At 41.1% G+C, this 18,246-nt stretch overlaps 1 protein-coding gene across 1 annotated transcript in view; it reads right to left on the reverse strand.

The window, feature by feature from the left end:
• Positions 1 to 392: 392 nt before the first annotated feature.
• Positions 393 to 18,246, reverse strand: part of Tmpo (thymopoietin) — a 23,890-nt gene continuing 6,036 nt past the window's right edge. The window contains 10 exon segments of the mRNA XM_021173490.2: positions 393 to 2,603; positions 4,504 to 4,592; positions 5,408 to 5,518; positions 5,863 to 5,958; positions 6,056 to 6,175; positions 11,720 to 11,817; positions 14,664 to 14,734; positions 14,814 to 16,329; positions 16,332 to 16,439; positions 18,153 to 18,242. Coding sequence (XP_021029149.1) covers positions 2,321 to 2,603; positions 4,504 to 4,592; positions 5,408 to 5,518; positions 5,863 to 5,958; positions 6,056 to 6,175; positions 11,720 to 11,817; positions 14,664 to 14,734; positions 14,814 to 16,329; positions 16,332 to 16,439; positions 18,153 to 18,242 — 2,582 coding nt within the window. The 3' untranslated portion in view covers positions 393 to 2,320.

Below are 18,246 nucleotides of genomic sequence, written 5' to 3' on the forward strand. Positions count from 1 at the left end.
ACACTGAAGACCAACTACCAACAGAGTTACATGTGCACACTTAAGATGGTAAGCAGGAGCCGGGGTGACAGGCACCGAGGAGGCAGGTCTCTGTGAGTTTGAAGCTAGCCAGTGCTACATAAGTCCTTGTTCAAAAAAAAGATGGGTGGGGTGGGAGTCGACCATAAACACAGAAGTATGGTTGGAAAATCACAGTATCACAGGAAGGAAGAGGTGCTTGGGGGTGGGGTTCTGGGTGCTATTCTCTAACAGGCCCCAACTACTACAATAATTAGAAAGCAGAGTAGGTTAAATGAGAACTAAAGCTTAGTCTATAAATAAATACCACATAAGTGCTATATAGAAACCTTAAATTTTATGCTGTCTGAAAATCACGTATTCAACAACAAAACTAGAGGTTTATTACTTTATTATTGAATTATATTGTAAAGTCTACATCTACGAATTAATAAATGCTTTGCATTTACATCAAGGACACATTTACTCTAGTGGAATAAAACAGACACAGACGAAAGACCAAGTACACATTTTTTTTAAAAAATGGCATGTTTTACCTGGTCCTACCTTTTGCTGTACTGGACCATACTTTCCGATCCCAGACCGACCGGCCTTACATATATGTCAAGTCTGATTTATACCCCCACACTTTTAAACATCAAGTGGGGCTTCTCACAATTTTTAATTATAAACAAAAGATTGAAAGCAATATGAGAAGCTATGTCTGAAAACAAAGGAAGGAAGATGGNTGTCACTGTAGGGTGGGAAAGTTGGGTAAAACATGCCCATGTGGCCCATCTCAAAAAAGACACCGTGACTCTGAGAGGCAAGCACTTGAGATCTAAGTCAGCTCCCCACATGCCCTGCAAGACCAGACCTACATGTTCTGGTCTCAATGGCAAAAGTNTACTTAAAATGTCTACGAAATATCTAAAAGCTAAATACAGTAAATGTTAAGTCAAAACTGTGTGCTGGTCTAAATATTCATATTCGGCTTCCTCCTTTGTAAAAATTAAAATTGTCTTTACATTTTGGATGTTATTAAAAATAATTTACATTTTTAGTGTGCTTTACGGTCAATGACTGTAAAATTGCAACTTAAATGACTTAGTTAAAAATGTTTATGCTTTACTTGATTTTTACTAAAATTTAAATTGACGGCAACTTCATCTAAGCCATACATGAGGTAAATTTCAGCTAAAAAAAAAGACGACAACCATAAGGATATCGTTAATCATTTCAGGAGTATACAAAACCATAATGCCCACCTTATTTGAAATTACAAATTAAGCATTAGCTACTACATATGTGATTTAAAAGCAAGTCGGTTATAGTTTTAAATCAAATTACACCAGGAATTATATGCCTAAAACAATCAAAAACAACACCCTGACTCAACCCAAAACAAAAAACCCAAAAATCCCTGGCTGAAAACAATTTTTTTTTTTTTTTTTTTGGTTAAAAGAAGACAATGAAATCCAAGTAAAACAGAGGGGACCAGTGTTTAGTTTCTAACTTCTAAACAAACACCCTCACACATATTTACCTAAAGAATATTTTGCTAATAATCTGGATGGATGGGACAAATGCTTTACAGTAATGTAAATAAAAAGCACAGGATCCCAATGGGAGCCTTAGAGGTAGCTAACAGCTCCCTCAATCGTACAGCCAGCTAAAGCAGGTATCTGCCGCTCTACAAGGTCCCTGTGGAAAGCCAAGCGTACGTAATGGTTTTAATGAAGTAGGACTTCCATGATATGACAGATACTCTAGCGAGTGGTATGGTAAGGCCGCACCAGCACGACCACATGACAGGAGTCACACAAGAGCTTATTGCTGTTCCTTCCATGGACAAACCGCTGCGTACAGGAAGCACAACTGCGTGACCGACCGTTCCTCATACTGAATGTCATTCACATTTGTAACATTTTTACTCAGCAGAGAATAAGTCATAAATCTTTTCTGTAAGAATTCCAAGTATTTAATGTGCAGCTTCACATTACATCACCATGTTTTGCCTTATTTTTCAAATACACAAAACAATGCATTTTCCCCAAAAGTGAAATAAGATGTCCACATTAAAAAAATAAAGCCTACAAAAAAGTTCTGGAGCTAAAAAAATTATTCATATGGCACAATGTGATCTCCAAGGTCCAAAATATTGAAATGAGATCCTTGTAAGCATCCTGTCTGCTTTTCAATGCAGCACTAACTTTACTGAGGTGAAATCACAATTTAGTTCTTCAGTCAACAAGTGGACACAAATGTTTTTCTACAGTTATTAAAAACAGGAGATCAGGTTGAATGTGCCGAAATGATTTCTTCAGTTGGATATTTTAGTATCTTGAAGAAAATTAGTGAAGGGATTTCCTTGGTTGGTTTCCATAGCTTGATAGACCAAAAACAAAAACACGGCCACAAGGGCAAACAGCAACATTTTTATCCACATGGGAACGGAGCGTCTCTTCTTTGTCTTTTCTGACTTGACATCTGCCAAGGGAGCATACTTCGGGACGTACTTAGATGAGAACGACTCTTCCATCCTGAAGTCACTGAGCTCGAGCGGCCGGCCTGCAGCACCTTTGATTGGTCTGCGGCAGCTAGCACTGTTCAAAGTGAAACAGAATTCCAGATGATTCAAGTCAACAACCAAACCTTAGTGTGATTTCTAAGCACACTGCAAAATGCGGCAGCAGAAAATCGTCAGATAAAAGCAGGGGATTGACATATCACATGCTTTTCTTTCTTTTCTTTGTTTGTTTTCCGAGACAAGGTTTCTGTGTACCCCTGGCTGTCCTGGAACTCAAATCTGTAGACCAGGCTGTCCTCAAAATCAGAGATCCCCCTGCCTCTGCCTCCCAAGTGCTGGGATTAAAGGCACGAGCCACCACTGCCCGGCTATTACATTAGTATTTTCTTTTGTTTTATGGTGAAGATGGGAGGTAAGCCAGGGCCTTGCATCTTTTTATGGATCTTTAGTGGGCATTCTATTACAGAGCTCCAACTCCATTTCTATCTTAAAAATTAGTTTCAGACCGGAGCGAAGGCTCAGCTGTTTAAAGATGAGCACCCACAGCTGTCTCTCCATCTACTGTTAACCACCAGAAATGGGGATGCCCACCTTCAATTCTAGCTCTTGGGAAACAGGTGAGCAGATCTTAGTCTGAGGCTAGCCTGGTCTACAGAGCGAATTCCAGAACAGCCAGGGCTGTTATAGAGCAACCATGTTTCCAATACTCCAAAAAGTTAGCTGTATCATATTATAAAATAGTATTTAGGATAAATACTCTCTAAGCCTGTCTTCGAGGCTGAGTAGTGTACTGTGTGCCTGTGATCGCAGCACTTGGGAAGTGTGTCATAAGTCTAACATATGCCTTGCATACAGGGTAAATCCAAGAGCAGCCCGGTGACTTGAGAACTTGTCTCAAAAAAAGAAAAAATAAAACTTAACAAAAACCAACACAAAACAAAAGCCAGAACCAGTGGCAATGGATGATGGCTCAGTGGGTTGAGGCACTTGTCACCAAGCCTAACGAACTAAGAAAACCAGCTTGTACCTGACCACACAAAAACACAAAAAAGATCTCTCCAGATTTAAAGTGGGCGTGTGTGTGTGCAAAGACAAAACCTGGCTTGCAGCACATGCTTGGAATCTCAGGGTTTAGGGGAAAGCAGAAGGATCAGGGGTTCAAGGTTATCCTAAGCTACCCAATGAGTTCAAGGACAACCTGGACTACAGGAGACCAAGCAGGACTAGGACAACAGCTTGGTCAACAAAGTGCTTGCTGTTTAGCGTGAACACACATGAGCATGTGCGTATTCTTGTCTCAGCCAGCGAGAAAGCACTCACTGCTTTCTCTACCAAGTCTGGTGTCCTGAATTCAATCCTCAGCCCCCAGGGTGAACTCCCAAGAGCTGCCCTCTGACTCACACATCACTCAGTAATAACTTGGACAAGGCAGCCTCTCTGGACAGGCAGAAGACAGAAGGATGGCTGGGGGCTTGTTGGCCCATCTAGCTGAATGTTATGCTTCAGGTTTAGTGAGTGACCGTGCCCCCAAATATAAGAAAGGGCTCTGGAGACAGATGGCTCAGAGAATCAGTGAGCAAATCAACAAGCACCATGCTCAGAGGGAGACGCTGTCTCCAGACAGAAAATGGCAAGTTACGGAGGAAGTAACGCGACACCCAATGTCTACCTCTGGTTTCCACAAGTAAACACCAACACCCCAAATAAATAGTTAAAAATAAGCAAGGGAGCGTGTGTGGAACTCAGTGGCAGAGAACTTGCTCTATGTATGGGGCCCTGGATTTGACCCCAACTACTGCCAAACTCTGTCCCCACTTTGTCCCCCAAAGAGTTACATGTAATAAAAATAAATTTTGAATGATTCAATTTTCATAGATGAACCACTTGATTCTGAGAACAAAGCTACAACAATGTTGTGATCAAGAACTAAGAGTTCTCTAGAATGCATTTAAACTCAGTTGTATCCGTCCAGGTACCTGATTCCCGTTGGCGTGGAGGCTTCGTAGGGGAACATTTCCTTAAGAATGTCCCTGTCTACTCTTCTCTCCTCTGTTTTTTCTCCCACCTAGTGAGAAAAAAAGAACAAACACAAGTTAAAATGTAGTATAAACATGCAATAACTTAAATACTTAAAAGATCTTTAGGGGAACAAAATACCGTCTGGCCTAGTTTTGCTATCATCTAGGTATTCAGAAGCCTCCAAGCCTCTTCACAGCTCACCACTGGGATGCACCTTAATGTGGTCATTAGAGGGAAACACCCAGCAGCCCAACAAGGCTTGTAAAATCCCAAGGGATTTCCTTGTTTTGCATTAAGAAAGCATTAAGAGTGCACCATTTCTTCCTGTTATTAATCTGTGATATGTAAAGGATTAAATACAGACGATACCTAATTAATATAGACCTCTATCTTGTTTTAAAGTCAATTAAACCATTTCAGCTTTTAAAACATCGCTTAAGATTAAAATTATAATAAGCCATGCAGCCAGCATTTTCAAGATCAGTTATACAGGAATCTACCACACAAAGGTACTTGAAGGTCTTTTCAACAAAAGAAAAGGGCAGCTTCCCTCTCAGCCCAAGTAGCATTTTAAACTTGGATTCAATGACAGAAAGAGCCTAATACAAGCAGCACACCAACTCCCCTGCAACCAGGAACTGAAGAGCCACACAGCAGCAGGAATATAGTATTAGTATGCCACACTGTATTAATTTCTATTTTCACAACTAAATTTGCCTTTAAACCATATATGCACATATATATATACACATAAACCTCCCAGTAAAGTTCTGTCTCCTCCCACTTAAAACAAAACAAAACAAAGCAAAGCAAAACTCTGAAAGATGAGAGACAGCATTGGGCTAAATTGTATCCATTTACTTCAGCTCTTGTCAATGGTTTCTTTGGTGTTCTTCTGGTTATGTCTGAGAATTCAGTGATTGGCAGAATAGAAGATGCATGCTTGAAATTTCCAGTCAACCTATTGGCCACCTGCCAAGATTCAAATTATTTAGACTCAGAATTATCCAAATATAGCAAATACACTTAAAATGAAAACAAAACAAAATATAAAAAAAGATAATTCACTTCTGTAATATTTGATTTTCCCCTAATAAAAATTTAGGGAGTGGGATCTAGAAACACATTCAGTGCTTCACACGTGAAACCTTAGAACTCTTCAAATATTTAGTAAAAAAGTTATCCTCATGGTATTTAGGATTCTTCTGTAATTAATTAGATTTTATTTCCATTTGCCAAAATTTACCACCTCCCAAATTCCACCTAAGGGGTAGTTACAGAGACTAGCACTTAGATAGTTTATAAGACATATTTACTAAGGACTCGTTGCTTGAAGCCTTTATAGTCTCAGCTATGGGAGCACTCTCTGAAATTACTGCACCATCTATACGAAAATGCTGGGAAGTTTCCACCTGTTAGTTTGAAAACAGAACAAAAACAATCAGTGTGAAGCAATCACTAAAGCCCTACCGCTCTGCAAACCCGACTCAGCGGCAAGCCCTGCGTCACCCTTTTCCTTGGAGTTCTTCTCGACCCTCTCGTGGACTCCCTAGTTAATGCCTGCAGAGGTCCGCCTGTTGAAGATGCACTCGTCCATTCAGTCTCAGTTACTCCAGCTTGAGAATAGCTCTAGTCAAGCATCGACACATTAAAAAGTCATATCCTAACACAAACCCCTGAACAATGGCCATTTTTAAAACCAAGAACTCTCTAGACGTCAGCAATTACAAGCAATGCCACGCCCTCAAAATGTTTCTAAAGGCACTAATTTTGCTGCTTTGTAATCACCAGATAGTGAAGGGTAATAAAATACACTAGAGTCTGCTGAGGGTACTAACAGCTCATACTGGCTTCTCCTGGGAAGTGCTGCTTGGGAACTGAGCTTTATCTGTCTTTAAATAAAAACATATCATTTGTTATGATTCGTTTCGAGGAAGGAAGGAAGGAAGGAAGGAAGGAAGGAAGGAAGGAAATAAGAAAAAAAAACAACAACCACTTTTGATGGCAGTAGCTTAGTGTTAGAGCCCTCTTTATCATGTGTGAGTCCTGGGTTCTATTCCCAGCAAGGAAAAAGAAAAAAGAAAAAAGAAGAAAACAAACTTCTATGGCTGTTCATAAATCAGTCTTTCCATGTGATTTAATTATTTTAGTAGAGTCGCTCAAACTGTAATTGTACCCCTCCCTCCCTACAGAAAGCAGACAGTGGCTGCCTTCCAACCCCAGATTCATTTTTCTCCGGGAGGAAGGAGAACTAACTTTCCCCTCATTTAAACTTTAGTGACTAAGCACAGTGGTAAAACACTTGTCATCTTGGCTTCAGGGAAGCAGAAACAAGAGAACTGACACAAGTTCTAGCACAGTCTAGGGTACATATTGAGACTGACTAAAAAAATAAAAAAGTACCTTGGGGATGGGGACATGGCTTGCATCACATACGAAAGCAATACCATGTTTGGCTACTAACATCATACCAAAAAACTCCAAAGCCAAAAAAACTCAACCACCACAACAAAAAACCTTAGGCCTTTCCCACTAGCTCACCTCCACTCAGCCAATCTGGTGTGTGCAGCGGTTGTCAAGCTAACAGTGCACGAACATCAGCATCAGCTTTACGTGTGTCAGTACTTGCTAAGCTACTTCTCACTCTGATCCCGTTTTAAGTAAGCATGCTGATTTGCTAGCGGTGTCACCATTCCAACTCTACAACAGCTCCAAAGCCAATCTCATGTTTAAATTTGGATTCACACTGTAAGAGTTTCTGTTTTGTGGTGGGTTTTTGTTTGTTTTTATTCTTTTTTTTTAGAAAGTGTTTCTCTATGCAGTCCTGGCTGTCCTGGAACTCACTCTGTAGACCAGGCTGGCCCTGAACTCATAGAAATTGTCCTGCCTTTCTCCTGAGTGCTAGGATTAAAGGCATGTGCTACCACTGCCCAGCAAGAGCTTATTTTTTTTTAAAAAAGATTTATTTATTTATTATATATAAGTACACTGCAGCTGTCTTCAGACACTCCAGAAGAGGGCGCCAGATCTCGTTACGGATGGTTGTGAGCCACCATGTGGTTGCTGGGATTTGAACTCTGGACCTTCGGAANAGACAGGGTTTCTCTGTGTAGTCGTGGCTGTCCTGGAACTCACTCTGTAGCCCAGGCTGGCCTCGAACTCAGAAATCCACCTGCCTCTGCCTCCCGAGTGCTCGAGTGCTGGGATTAAAGGCGTGCGCCACCACGCCCGGCTCGTATGTGTATATCTGTACACATACACATCAGAGGCCAATTAGAGGGTCCCCTGTGGCAGGAGATACAAGCAGCTGTGAGCCATGATGTGGGTTTGAGAATCTGACGCAGGTCGCTGCAAGAACACTAAGCAGTAGGCTGTTTGTCAGCACCAATCTCAATCTCCCTTATCCTGTTATTAGTTAGGGAATCTCTGCTGAATGTAAAATTAATGTCAAAGATACATTATGTAAATAAAACACAGAAAGCAGACCATGGTAACAAAAATTCTTATCAACAGTCAAATGTCCAATTCAGACACACCGTCAGTCTGTGCTCTGAATCCTGGTGATACATTCCCGTCTCTCATGCCCTGGCCTCCAGCTCTTCATTCTCCTGTGCCTGCCTAGCAGTGCTGCAGCTATAAGCACACATTGCCACTCACAGCAACTGACTTTGAGAATGTAAATAAAAATCGATAAAGTTATCATCCAATAGCAGAATTTGGAAAGATGCACCAATCACACAGAGGACTATCTCACTAGTATATACAGAATGTGAGTATTCTATGCTTTGAGGCCAAGGAAGATTCACAGTTCCACCTATCATCAGCAAGCTGTTCCCTAGAAAAGTCCTGATTTATCTTGGGGAAAAGTAGAGGAAACAATTCTCTCCCTGAATTCTATGAAGCTACGAGGTGTGGAGTAAGTCAGAATGCATTAAAGAGCTTAGGCATGTGAGGGTACAAGGAGCTAAGCTCTTAAATCTGAACTAACAAAAACCCCATACTGTACTACTTTATAGTAAGATATAAACAAGTCTTGCATGGTGCTGCACACTTGTAAACCAGAGGATGCTGAGCCCCCAGGCTGAGTAGCCTGAGGCTAGCCTGGGCTGCAAAGTGAGACTCTGTCTCGAAGTAGGTACACAGCATGTAAGAGTTGCTGGATCTGACTCACAGGACAGAGGGAGGGTTGAGAGAACATGTAAACGTGGAGCGAGAGTACAGATAAAGAGCTGAGTTACTCTGAAGCGTTCACTACCCACACGTGAATACTGCAGTAGAGGCCTGTGATGTAAAGACATTGGTAAGGCACTGCAAAAACTAGAAAGCACTTTCACTCACACATCAACAGAGACACTACTCGCAGAAAGAAGGCTGCTTGTCTAGGCTTAAAGAGCCCATAGTGAAACCAACCCTCACATTCACCAAAGGCAAAGCAGCTGAATAAAAGTGTAGCCAATCCACAAATCTCAGTATGCAGGCTGCAGCTACCCTAGGAATGGGGACAAGGGAGAGCATTTTGATTCGGGAATAAATGCTAAGATAAAAGAAAGGAAGGAATGTTTGATGTAAAGGAGCAAATATAAACAACCGATAGTCTATTTCCTATGTCACATAAAACTCCAGCAGTCCATTAAACTATTGCCTAAAAACATAAATATTTTAGACACAGTATTTTACTTTATATCCTAGTAATGAAAAATGAACCCACTGGATTCCATTTAGCAGTCTTAGTGTTATTTTGAAACACGTAAAATGCAGGAAAACTACAATTAGAAGGACCAAGACGCTCAGCATGAGACACGAGTGAGAACCGAGGTTTACAGGCTGTATTTGTAAGCCTGAGATGTTATCACATGCTCACAAATTCTCCTTAGGGACAGAGGAGAGAAGGGACACAAAGGAAGGAAGCAGACTCTAGACCCCACCTATCTGGCTATGAATCAGCCCAGTAGGAAAGCAACTGTACAGCCTGCAGCAGGCTTGGGTATGGTGGGGGTAATGACTGTATTTAGTGATCAGGAATGTAAAAATCATACGTAAATCAGGCAGTGGTGGTACATGCCTTTAATCCCAGTGCGCAGGAGATAAGAGGCAGAGGCAGGGGGATCACTGTAAGCTCAAGGCTAGCCGGTTCTACAGAGAAAATTACAGGACAGCCAAGACTATATAGAAAAATCCTGTCTCAAAAACACAACAAAACAAAAACATAGCATAAAAAAATTTATTGGGGCTGGAGAGATAGCTAGCAGTTGAGCACTGACTGCTCTTCCGAAGGTCCTGAATTCAAGTCCCAGCAACCACATGGCGGCTCACAACCATCCGTAATGAGATCTGGCACCCTATTCTGGAGCGTCTGAGGACAGCTGCAGTGTACTTAGATATAATAAATGAATAAATCTCTAAAAAGATAAATTGTTTTTTAAAAATATGTTATCCAGTGTGATTGTACACACCTTTAATCCCAGAATTTGGATCAGTGAGTTTGAGCCAACCTGGTCTATAGAGCAAGTTCTCAGACTAGCCAAGGCTACACAGAGAAACCCTATCTCAAATCCAGTTTTTCCTAGTTGTTTTATTTGAACTTAACTTTAAGGCAGCTAAGGATCTTATCCAGGAACATGAGGTAATGAGTCACAGATATCAAATCACACGATGAGAGGTCATCATTTTGTGACTTTAATAAAATCACGGGTTTAGGCAATATTATCCACAGCTGTTAAAATCTTTAACTGAAAAGACCAACAGCTGAACTATTATTAATTAATTTTAATATTTTTGAAGGAAATTCATATTTCCTGAAATGATCAGTAGGAAGGCTACAACATCATTTATGACGTATTCTTTTCAAAGAAACTGAACCCAAACCCAGACCAACCCTTTAAGGCTATGCTGTCCAATATAGTAGTCACCAGCTACATAGTTCTATTTAAATAGATAGGAGTCCACAGTCCAACAGTTAAAACAAGGCTACTCCAGAACTGACAAACATTTTTATTGTGACTACAAAAGAAAAAAAAACCCCAAGTCTCTGCACTGCCACATGCAGGTCTAGCCCCAGTATGCCAGATTACACAGGGTATCAAGAAACAGATAAAACCCTTGAAAACCACCTGCCACCTGCAGCAAGTAGGAAATACTGACATGGTTAACTATGCTCACCAAATGGAGGACGGAGAAACAGCCATGGTGGGAATTAGTATAGACGTATTGTTCAGACTCAACTTAATTATGCAGGAAACCATTTTTTGGCCAGGATTGGTGGTACACTCCTGTAGTCCTGTAAAGGGTCAGGAGAACAGGACCCTGCCTCTCCCCTCCGATCACACGGAAGGAAGGAAGCAGGACCTGTCAGTGCACACCTGGGATCCCATCTCTGTAATCCCATTTCTCAGGAAGCAGAAAGCTTTACAAGTTAGAGACCAGCCTGGTCAGGCAGGCCAGGGCTTCATTGTGAAATACTGCTTCAAAAACACCACAGAAACCAGAGGCAGACAGAACATGGAAAAGATAGATGAACAACAAACGAACACATTTTCAAGCTAACGAGTAAAGATGAGGAAAAGAACCGAGGGTGCGGAAGCTAAATCAGAGCCAGTTGTTTCCCTCTGTAAAAGAAGGTCTTTATTGATGCCTTATGCTTATTCTCTTCCCAGTTTTCTTCTGAAAACTCTACCTTGCCCTTCCTGTCCCATGCCCCCAAAAGAGGAAATTGTCATTTTAAATAATGTACCATACTAGCTAGCTTCAGAGTGTTAAGAAGCTACAAATAAAGGAAATTCAACTGAGAAATCTAGACACAAATGAAACTTTCCCTGAGCTTTCAAAGTTGCATCAAAAAAGGTGCATTTTATCTTCTGAGGCAATCATCTCAAGAGGAAGAAGCAGGAGGGTGGAACGCTGGCCTGGCATACCCGAGACCCCAGGTTCAAAACTGCTGCGCCCAAATCAGAAACAGGCAGCATGACTAATGCTAGACTGCTTAAGCACAATAAACAACGGAGGCTATGCTGATGACACATCTCACAAAGTATGTGCCCCACGCCACTCAACCATGAATCCAGTCCGTGGGGTGAGCAGGCTACACGGCATGTGTGCACCAAAGGTCAAGACATGGGATGGATGAAACTAGTCAGATGACACACCTGGACACGGGGATCATAAAACTACAAATACCTGATTGTGCTCAATCCTTCTCTGCTTGAGTGTGACTGGCGTCTTGGCTCTGCCCTTTAGCGGCTCTCTCTTCTCAAGCTTCAGCTCTATTTTAGAGTCTGGAAATAACATTGAAGAAATCATTATTCATTGGAACGCTGACGTTACGTTTTTACTAATATTACTGGTTGTAGGCACATTAGTACACGTGACGATCTGTTTATTTTAATACCTCATCAGCGAAAAAGATGTTTAGTAAGATTTATCTTAAACCCTTTCATAGAAAACAGAACAGCCTGAACATACACTCTTATAAACTTATTCCTTCCCCCCCCCTTTTTAAAAAAAAAATCCTGTACCAGTGTTTAATCTGGCTACTTCTCCCTACTTACTCTTTTCCATTATCCCCACCCCTAGACTGGGATTTTAACTGGGATTAAAGGGCTTTCAAGCTGCCCAGGGGGAGGCATTTTCATTAAAAACCAAGGCAAACGTGGAAGTGACAACTGTTCTGTCCTTGTAATACATTACTGCTGTATGATAAAGGTTACCTATTAAAATATCACAAGAGGGAGAATTTTAAAAGTGAAAAAGATTGAGTGACACCAACCACTTAATAATGGTAACTTCCAGTGATGTGACCCTACTGCTTTAATGTTAATGATGACTCTCCTTAATTACAGGCTCTAGTTCAGTAGTAGACCATATGTAGGCTCCATCCCTAGCACCAAAATAATAAACAAAACTATAAAGTCTCTTACAGTTATTAACTCAAGAGTGTATACATTAAAAAATAAAAATTAAAAAAAAAAAAAAGGCTGAGTATTTGAATTCTTTTAACCTTGGCTTTATCGTAATTCTAAGACCTATACAGACTCTTTTAAAAAAGTAGAACTTCCCATCAGCCATGGTGTGAACATCTGTAACCCCAGCCCCTGGAGCTGCAGGCACCGGAGGATCTTTAGTCCAAGGCTAGCACATGCCTCACAGTGGGACTGTCTCAACAAAACAGGAACGGTTTTCTACTTTTGTGGCCATTTACCATAGCAAGACAGGTCTAGAAATTGGCTTTGTTAGCAAAGAAACAAGAGAGTCAATTCCTAAGGCTTAATTTTATACAAGCTAATGAAGCCATGCTTCAAACTGGTAAGATAACTCTGTGACTTTGCTGGCCTTCCAGTCTAACCCTAGTCGATCATATATACCTGCCTTTCTCCCTCCCTCTGGATAGTGATTTTTAACTAAAATAGTTCAAACAGGTCAATGAAGACCAAGCAACCAGCTCCATCCAACACTGTCACCAGATCTATGACTGTCATCTGCATTTGGTATACTCGTCAGCATTATAAAAGCTACTTTTGTTCTTGCTGAACTCAGAAGAATCTAAGAAACCTCAGACAACATAGAGCAAAGTAAATAAATAAATAAATACCTCTTAGCAAGCAGAAACTGATTGATTAGACAAACTATGTGGCTACAAATTAAGTTCTTGTTCAAATTTAGATTTTACAGCCAATTAAATACATAGTCCTTAAATAGGAGGACATGTGGTAAGTAGAATCCCAGTCACTACTGGAATGTTTCCATGATGAAATGGAAAAGGCATGTTCATCCACAAATATTCAGCTTGTTCAAACTCCAAGAATAAAGCACACATAAAACATGTTTCTGGAGACCACACAAAACTGTTCAAATTTAACAACTTTATTGAATTTGTAGAAGCATTCTACAGGCATACATTGCTTTAAAGAAATCACACAGCACTTCACAGGTACATGTATACATGTACATTTTAAAGACAAGTAACAGGGCTGTAGCGATGGACTGTGCAGCCTAAGAACATGGTAGTGGTAGACACGGACACCGAGACCGTATTTGATTATGCTTGAGACTGNTTTCCACAGCNTCCCGACAGCTAGGATTCCTTACCTTACAACCATACAAATGAAAACAGGGTAATACATTGCTTCATACAGACACAGACATTGGGGTATAGTAAAAATTCTTAAGGTTTTTAGAAAACATCTNGTTGGTTTTAGCATCCAGATCTATGTAGGACATATAAAATACCTTTAAATACATGTAGAAAATAAAAAAGCCCCACCTTTGTTGTGTCTTGTTCATCTAACAAAAGTCATGCTGAGTGAAGATGAGGTGTACCAGAACTCCACTTACCATCCCTCCCTGTGTTCCTCAAATGTGGTCCATGTACTTGTGTAACTAGGAATTGTTTGTTGGCTACCTCCTCTATCAGACATAAAACTGTACACTGCCTTTCTATTCGATTATTAAAAATGTGCAGAAATGTGTTTGTGTCTATACATACATACAGGTATACAATTTACCTCTTATTTGTTTACAAAGCATCTCTAGATTTAAATTCTCATTAAACTTTAAAGTGGCTTTGAACCACTCGGTCACATGCATGCCAAGCACATGCATCCTCTCCCACACAGAGCAGCAGGGTCTTTCCCTTCAATACATGCACACGCTTGTCTGTGAGTCAAGCAATAAGTTTGTGTACTGGCACTTAAGAGTTACACTGATCTAGAATTATTATGAAGTTTGTTGCAGTGCAAAGGTCACTTGTGAGATGTCCTGCAATGTAATGAGTGGACAACAAAAGGACTCATGGCAAAATATTATTTATGTAATGAAAGCAAGCAGCAGAAGGCAGAGCAGACTGGAATCACAGGAGCTGTGAGACTCGGCATACTACACACGGGAGCCTTGCCTTCTCAAAGTTAAACTCCTGGGGGGGGGGGGGGGGGGGGGGGGGGACATGGGAAATCGGTGTTTCAAGTGACTAACAAAGTTTAACTCCGACCTATGCATCAGGAAGTAGTGAATGGCAAACTAAAGGAGCGAGGGTTCCACTGACATTCTAGTTGCGGAATTCCTTGTATATCTAAAATGTTAAATGAAACAGGAAGCTGTACGCTCATGTAAGACAGATGTGACCTACGGAGCTTCAACTCTACATATGCAATTAGACTGTAACTTGATAAGTGGTAGCGTAACACCTTGAAATTAGTTCTATTAGGAGACTAAAGTCTTAGAAAGGCTCACAAATTCTCCAAGTCAAAGTTTCTGCCTTTGTTCTTAACCTCATTACTGCTTATTTCCACGCTTTTNAATAACTTTGTGTACTTCCCCTCCAAATAATGTTTCACCTTTAAAGGGGGCAACAGTCAATTTATTCTTAGAAGCTGGACTAATCTTACAATCCTTCAACCACAGATAACGCCGACCCATGGTAGAAGACCCCATGGCACAGGCAGACATCCTCACTTCATCAAATGCAGCATCACAAAGATAGGAGGCTGCATCATAGGTTCTGTTCAGAATCCTGAGTGCCTGCTGTGCATCACTAGGATCTGAATTAATAATCTGTGCAGCCTGACTTATGTCAGCTTGCAGAGACTTAGCTATGAAGGCCGTGTGGGCTGCAATCTGCAATGCTGATGCTGCAGCTTCGTAAGATCTACAGAGAGCTAAGTCCAAATGTTTATCACAAGACTCAGTGGAGGACNCCTGAGTGGCTGCTCGTGGGGTGGCTTCAGAAATAAACCCCAGGATTTCATCATCCACTTTTGGCACTGATAATATCCGTGCTGCCTCGCTGGAGGAAACTGGGTATCTGCATGCCACCGAGGGCAGCTGCCTATCAATTTGCTGCCACTCCTCTTCCACCACTTTTAGGATAGATTCGTGGAGAGGAACAGACGGCTCTGAGGCTTCTATTTTATCATGCTGTGGTGGCTTAGACACTTCTACTCCTAAAGTAGTCAGAGAATGAGAGACAACACTTTTGGCAAAAGAAGACCTATGTTCGGATCCAGGTGTATTCTGAAATGCCACACAGGAGCCTGAGTCCCCTCCCCTTACTNGCTTCTCACTTAGTCTTGGGACTTTTCGGGGAGGGGACAGGGATTCAGAATCTTGATAGCTGGACTGGCTAAGTCTCTTACATANGTTTTCTACATCCAGTGTGGGCACAGAATCAGAAGTCCCAGGCAAACTGCCGACCCCACCCTGGACTAACAGAGAATTGACATAATCTCGGATTGCCTGAGCAAGTGGTGGAGAAATGACCTGCGACCTCTCCGACTCCTGCAGAACTTCTCTTTCACTAGAGAAAACCGACTGATCTGACACGCCAGGCTCTTCAGCACGCAATGGCTGAGCTCTACTCTTCCCTCCACNGCAAATATTTTCCACTATGTCCTTAGAGTAANTAGTAGTGGTTTCTCTTATCAGTGAAGGAGAAGCTGCAGCAGAGACCAGCCTGGCAGCAAATTCACGCTGAGAAGATGGTGAAGAACTTTTCTCTACACATCTATCATAGCTAGACTCTGAAGGAATAAATAAACCCCGTCCAGGGGCTAACTTGTGCGTCTGTCCCTTCCCGGGCAAGGCCGTATCAGTACAAGTCTCCCTAGGTGGGTCTCTCTTAGCGGTCTGTACTTTCTTAGCTGCCTGTAGTTCAGTCCTGCCCAAAGGAGGACGGGTGGAGATTTCAGGGAAAGAAATACCCTGAAAAAATGCACCAGAGGGAGTAGATGCAAGTTCAGAAAAAGGAACACAATCCCTAGCGGACTTCACTTTCTTGTGTTCTTTCTTCTTTCCTNTGTGTTTTCTGCTGAGGAAGAGACTGTTGGAAGAGGAGTAGAGGATCTCGATTCAGGTCCCTGCTCCCTCAGCTTCAACAGCTTTTTCTCATACAACTTCCTGGTTGTTCCTGTGTGAAGGGAGAAGTTCCATTATATTGGCATGAAATTATCTTTTTAAAAGATTAAAAAAAATAAACAAAATATGGTGAGTGTGTGTGTGTGTAGTGCAAATACCTAGAGACCAGAGGCCCTGGATCCCCCCGGAGCTGGTTACAGACCTCTGTGTATCACCCAATGTGAGTTCTCAGAATAAAGCTCTGGTCCTCAGCAAAAACAATTTCTTTAAACTGGGATCATCTTTCCAGCCCCTACAGAAAACCACTTTTTAAGCAACATGCTTTCTGTTTCTAAAGTGATTAAAAAAATAATACATAATGTTTTCTTTTACAAAATAGTTGTTTCTCTGGGATATTAATACAAGATTATATTTTTTTAAAAAGATTTTATTGTTTATGTGAGTGGGTGTTTTGTTGGCATGTATGTCTGTACACCATGTGCCTGTGTAGGCCAGAAGACAGTGTTGTATGTCCTGTTACAGATAGTTGTTGGCCACATGGGTGCTGGAAAGAGCAGCCAGTGCTCTTAAATGCTGAGCTAGCTCTACAGCTCCCCAAAGAGCTTTTATATAAACAGAGGGAAACCTTGAACAGAAAATGAGTATACTTCACAACACTGAGATCAATATGCCTATAAACAGCCACTGAACTATAGGTATCAAATTCTATAAATCTTACTTGAATATCTTCAATTTCTACTTTATATTAGTTATATATCTTTCTTTTATTTTTGGATAAGAGGTCTTATGATAGACAACTGATATTTTAACATGTAACATATCATGTAATTAGCACATTTTTATGTAATATGTATTTTTTACTGTCCTTCAGAATTTCACAAGAGATAGCAAATGTGTGTTGGTAATCATAACCACAGGTTTGTCTGCGAGTAGCCTGAGAAGTATACTTTTAATTCCAGCACGTGGGCGACAAAGCTAGGCAGGTTACACAGTGAGATCCAGACTGGACAGACAGACAAACAAAACCAACTCATTGTTTCCAACTATAGTTGAAACAAAACCCAACCAATCTCCATACTGAGTTCCAATTTTCACAGAACCCTGAAGTTCTGTGTGGATTTCTCCCAGTCTTGAGGTCACTGCCTAAGCTCTGTAAGAAAGGCATGATCAACCTGGCAATACACTACTACCTAGAAAAGTCAATGACAGATCTAGAGGATTTAGTTCTTGCACGCCTTCTGTTTCGTTTGTTCTTTAGACAGACTTAGAACAAAAACCTTAATGCTAATTAGGAAACGGACACTCAGGACCTGAGTACTTACACTCTACTCATTACTCTCCAATTCCCTAATGCAGATGACTCGGCCTGATAAGATCCACAAGGCTTACAGAATCGCACAATATGATCCCTGAATAGGACAATATCAGCAACTGGTAATCTTACACATAATCTACCGAAACTCCCCCTCCTTATGAGAGTTAAGGAAACTAAAACGTTACTGGTTAAATAGTGACAAATGGTCTCAGAGGATCCCCTAACAATTAATAAGAGTATAAAAATGGGGCTGAAGAGATGGCTCAGTGGTTAAGAGCACTGACTGCTCTTCCAAAAGTCCTGAGTTCAAATCCTAGCAACCACATGGTGGCTCACAACCATCCGTAATGGGATCTGATGCCCTCTTCAAGGGTGTCTGAAGACAGCTACAGTGTACTTACATATAATAAATTTAAAACAAAACAAAAAACAAACAAACAAAACCCTTACCCACAATGGGACCAGGATTCACTCCATATCTTACAAGCTGATCCAGAAGTTCTTCATTAGAGAGCTCTGTCACATCCAGATCATCTTTATCTTC

The sequence above is a fragment of the Mus caroli genome, chromosome 10 (genome assembly GCF_900094665.2).
Source record: "Mus caroli chromosome 10, CAROLI_EIJ_v1.1, whole genome shotgun sequence".
Classification (NCBI taxonomy): domain Eukaryota; kingdom Metazoa; phylum Chordata; class Mammalia; order Rodentia; family Muridae; genus Mus; species Mus caroli.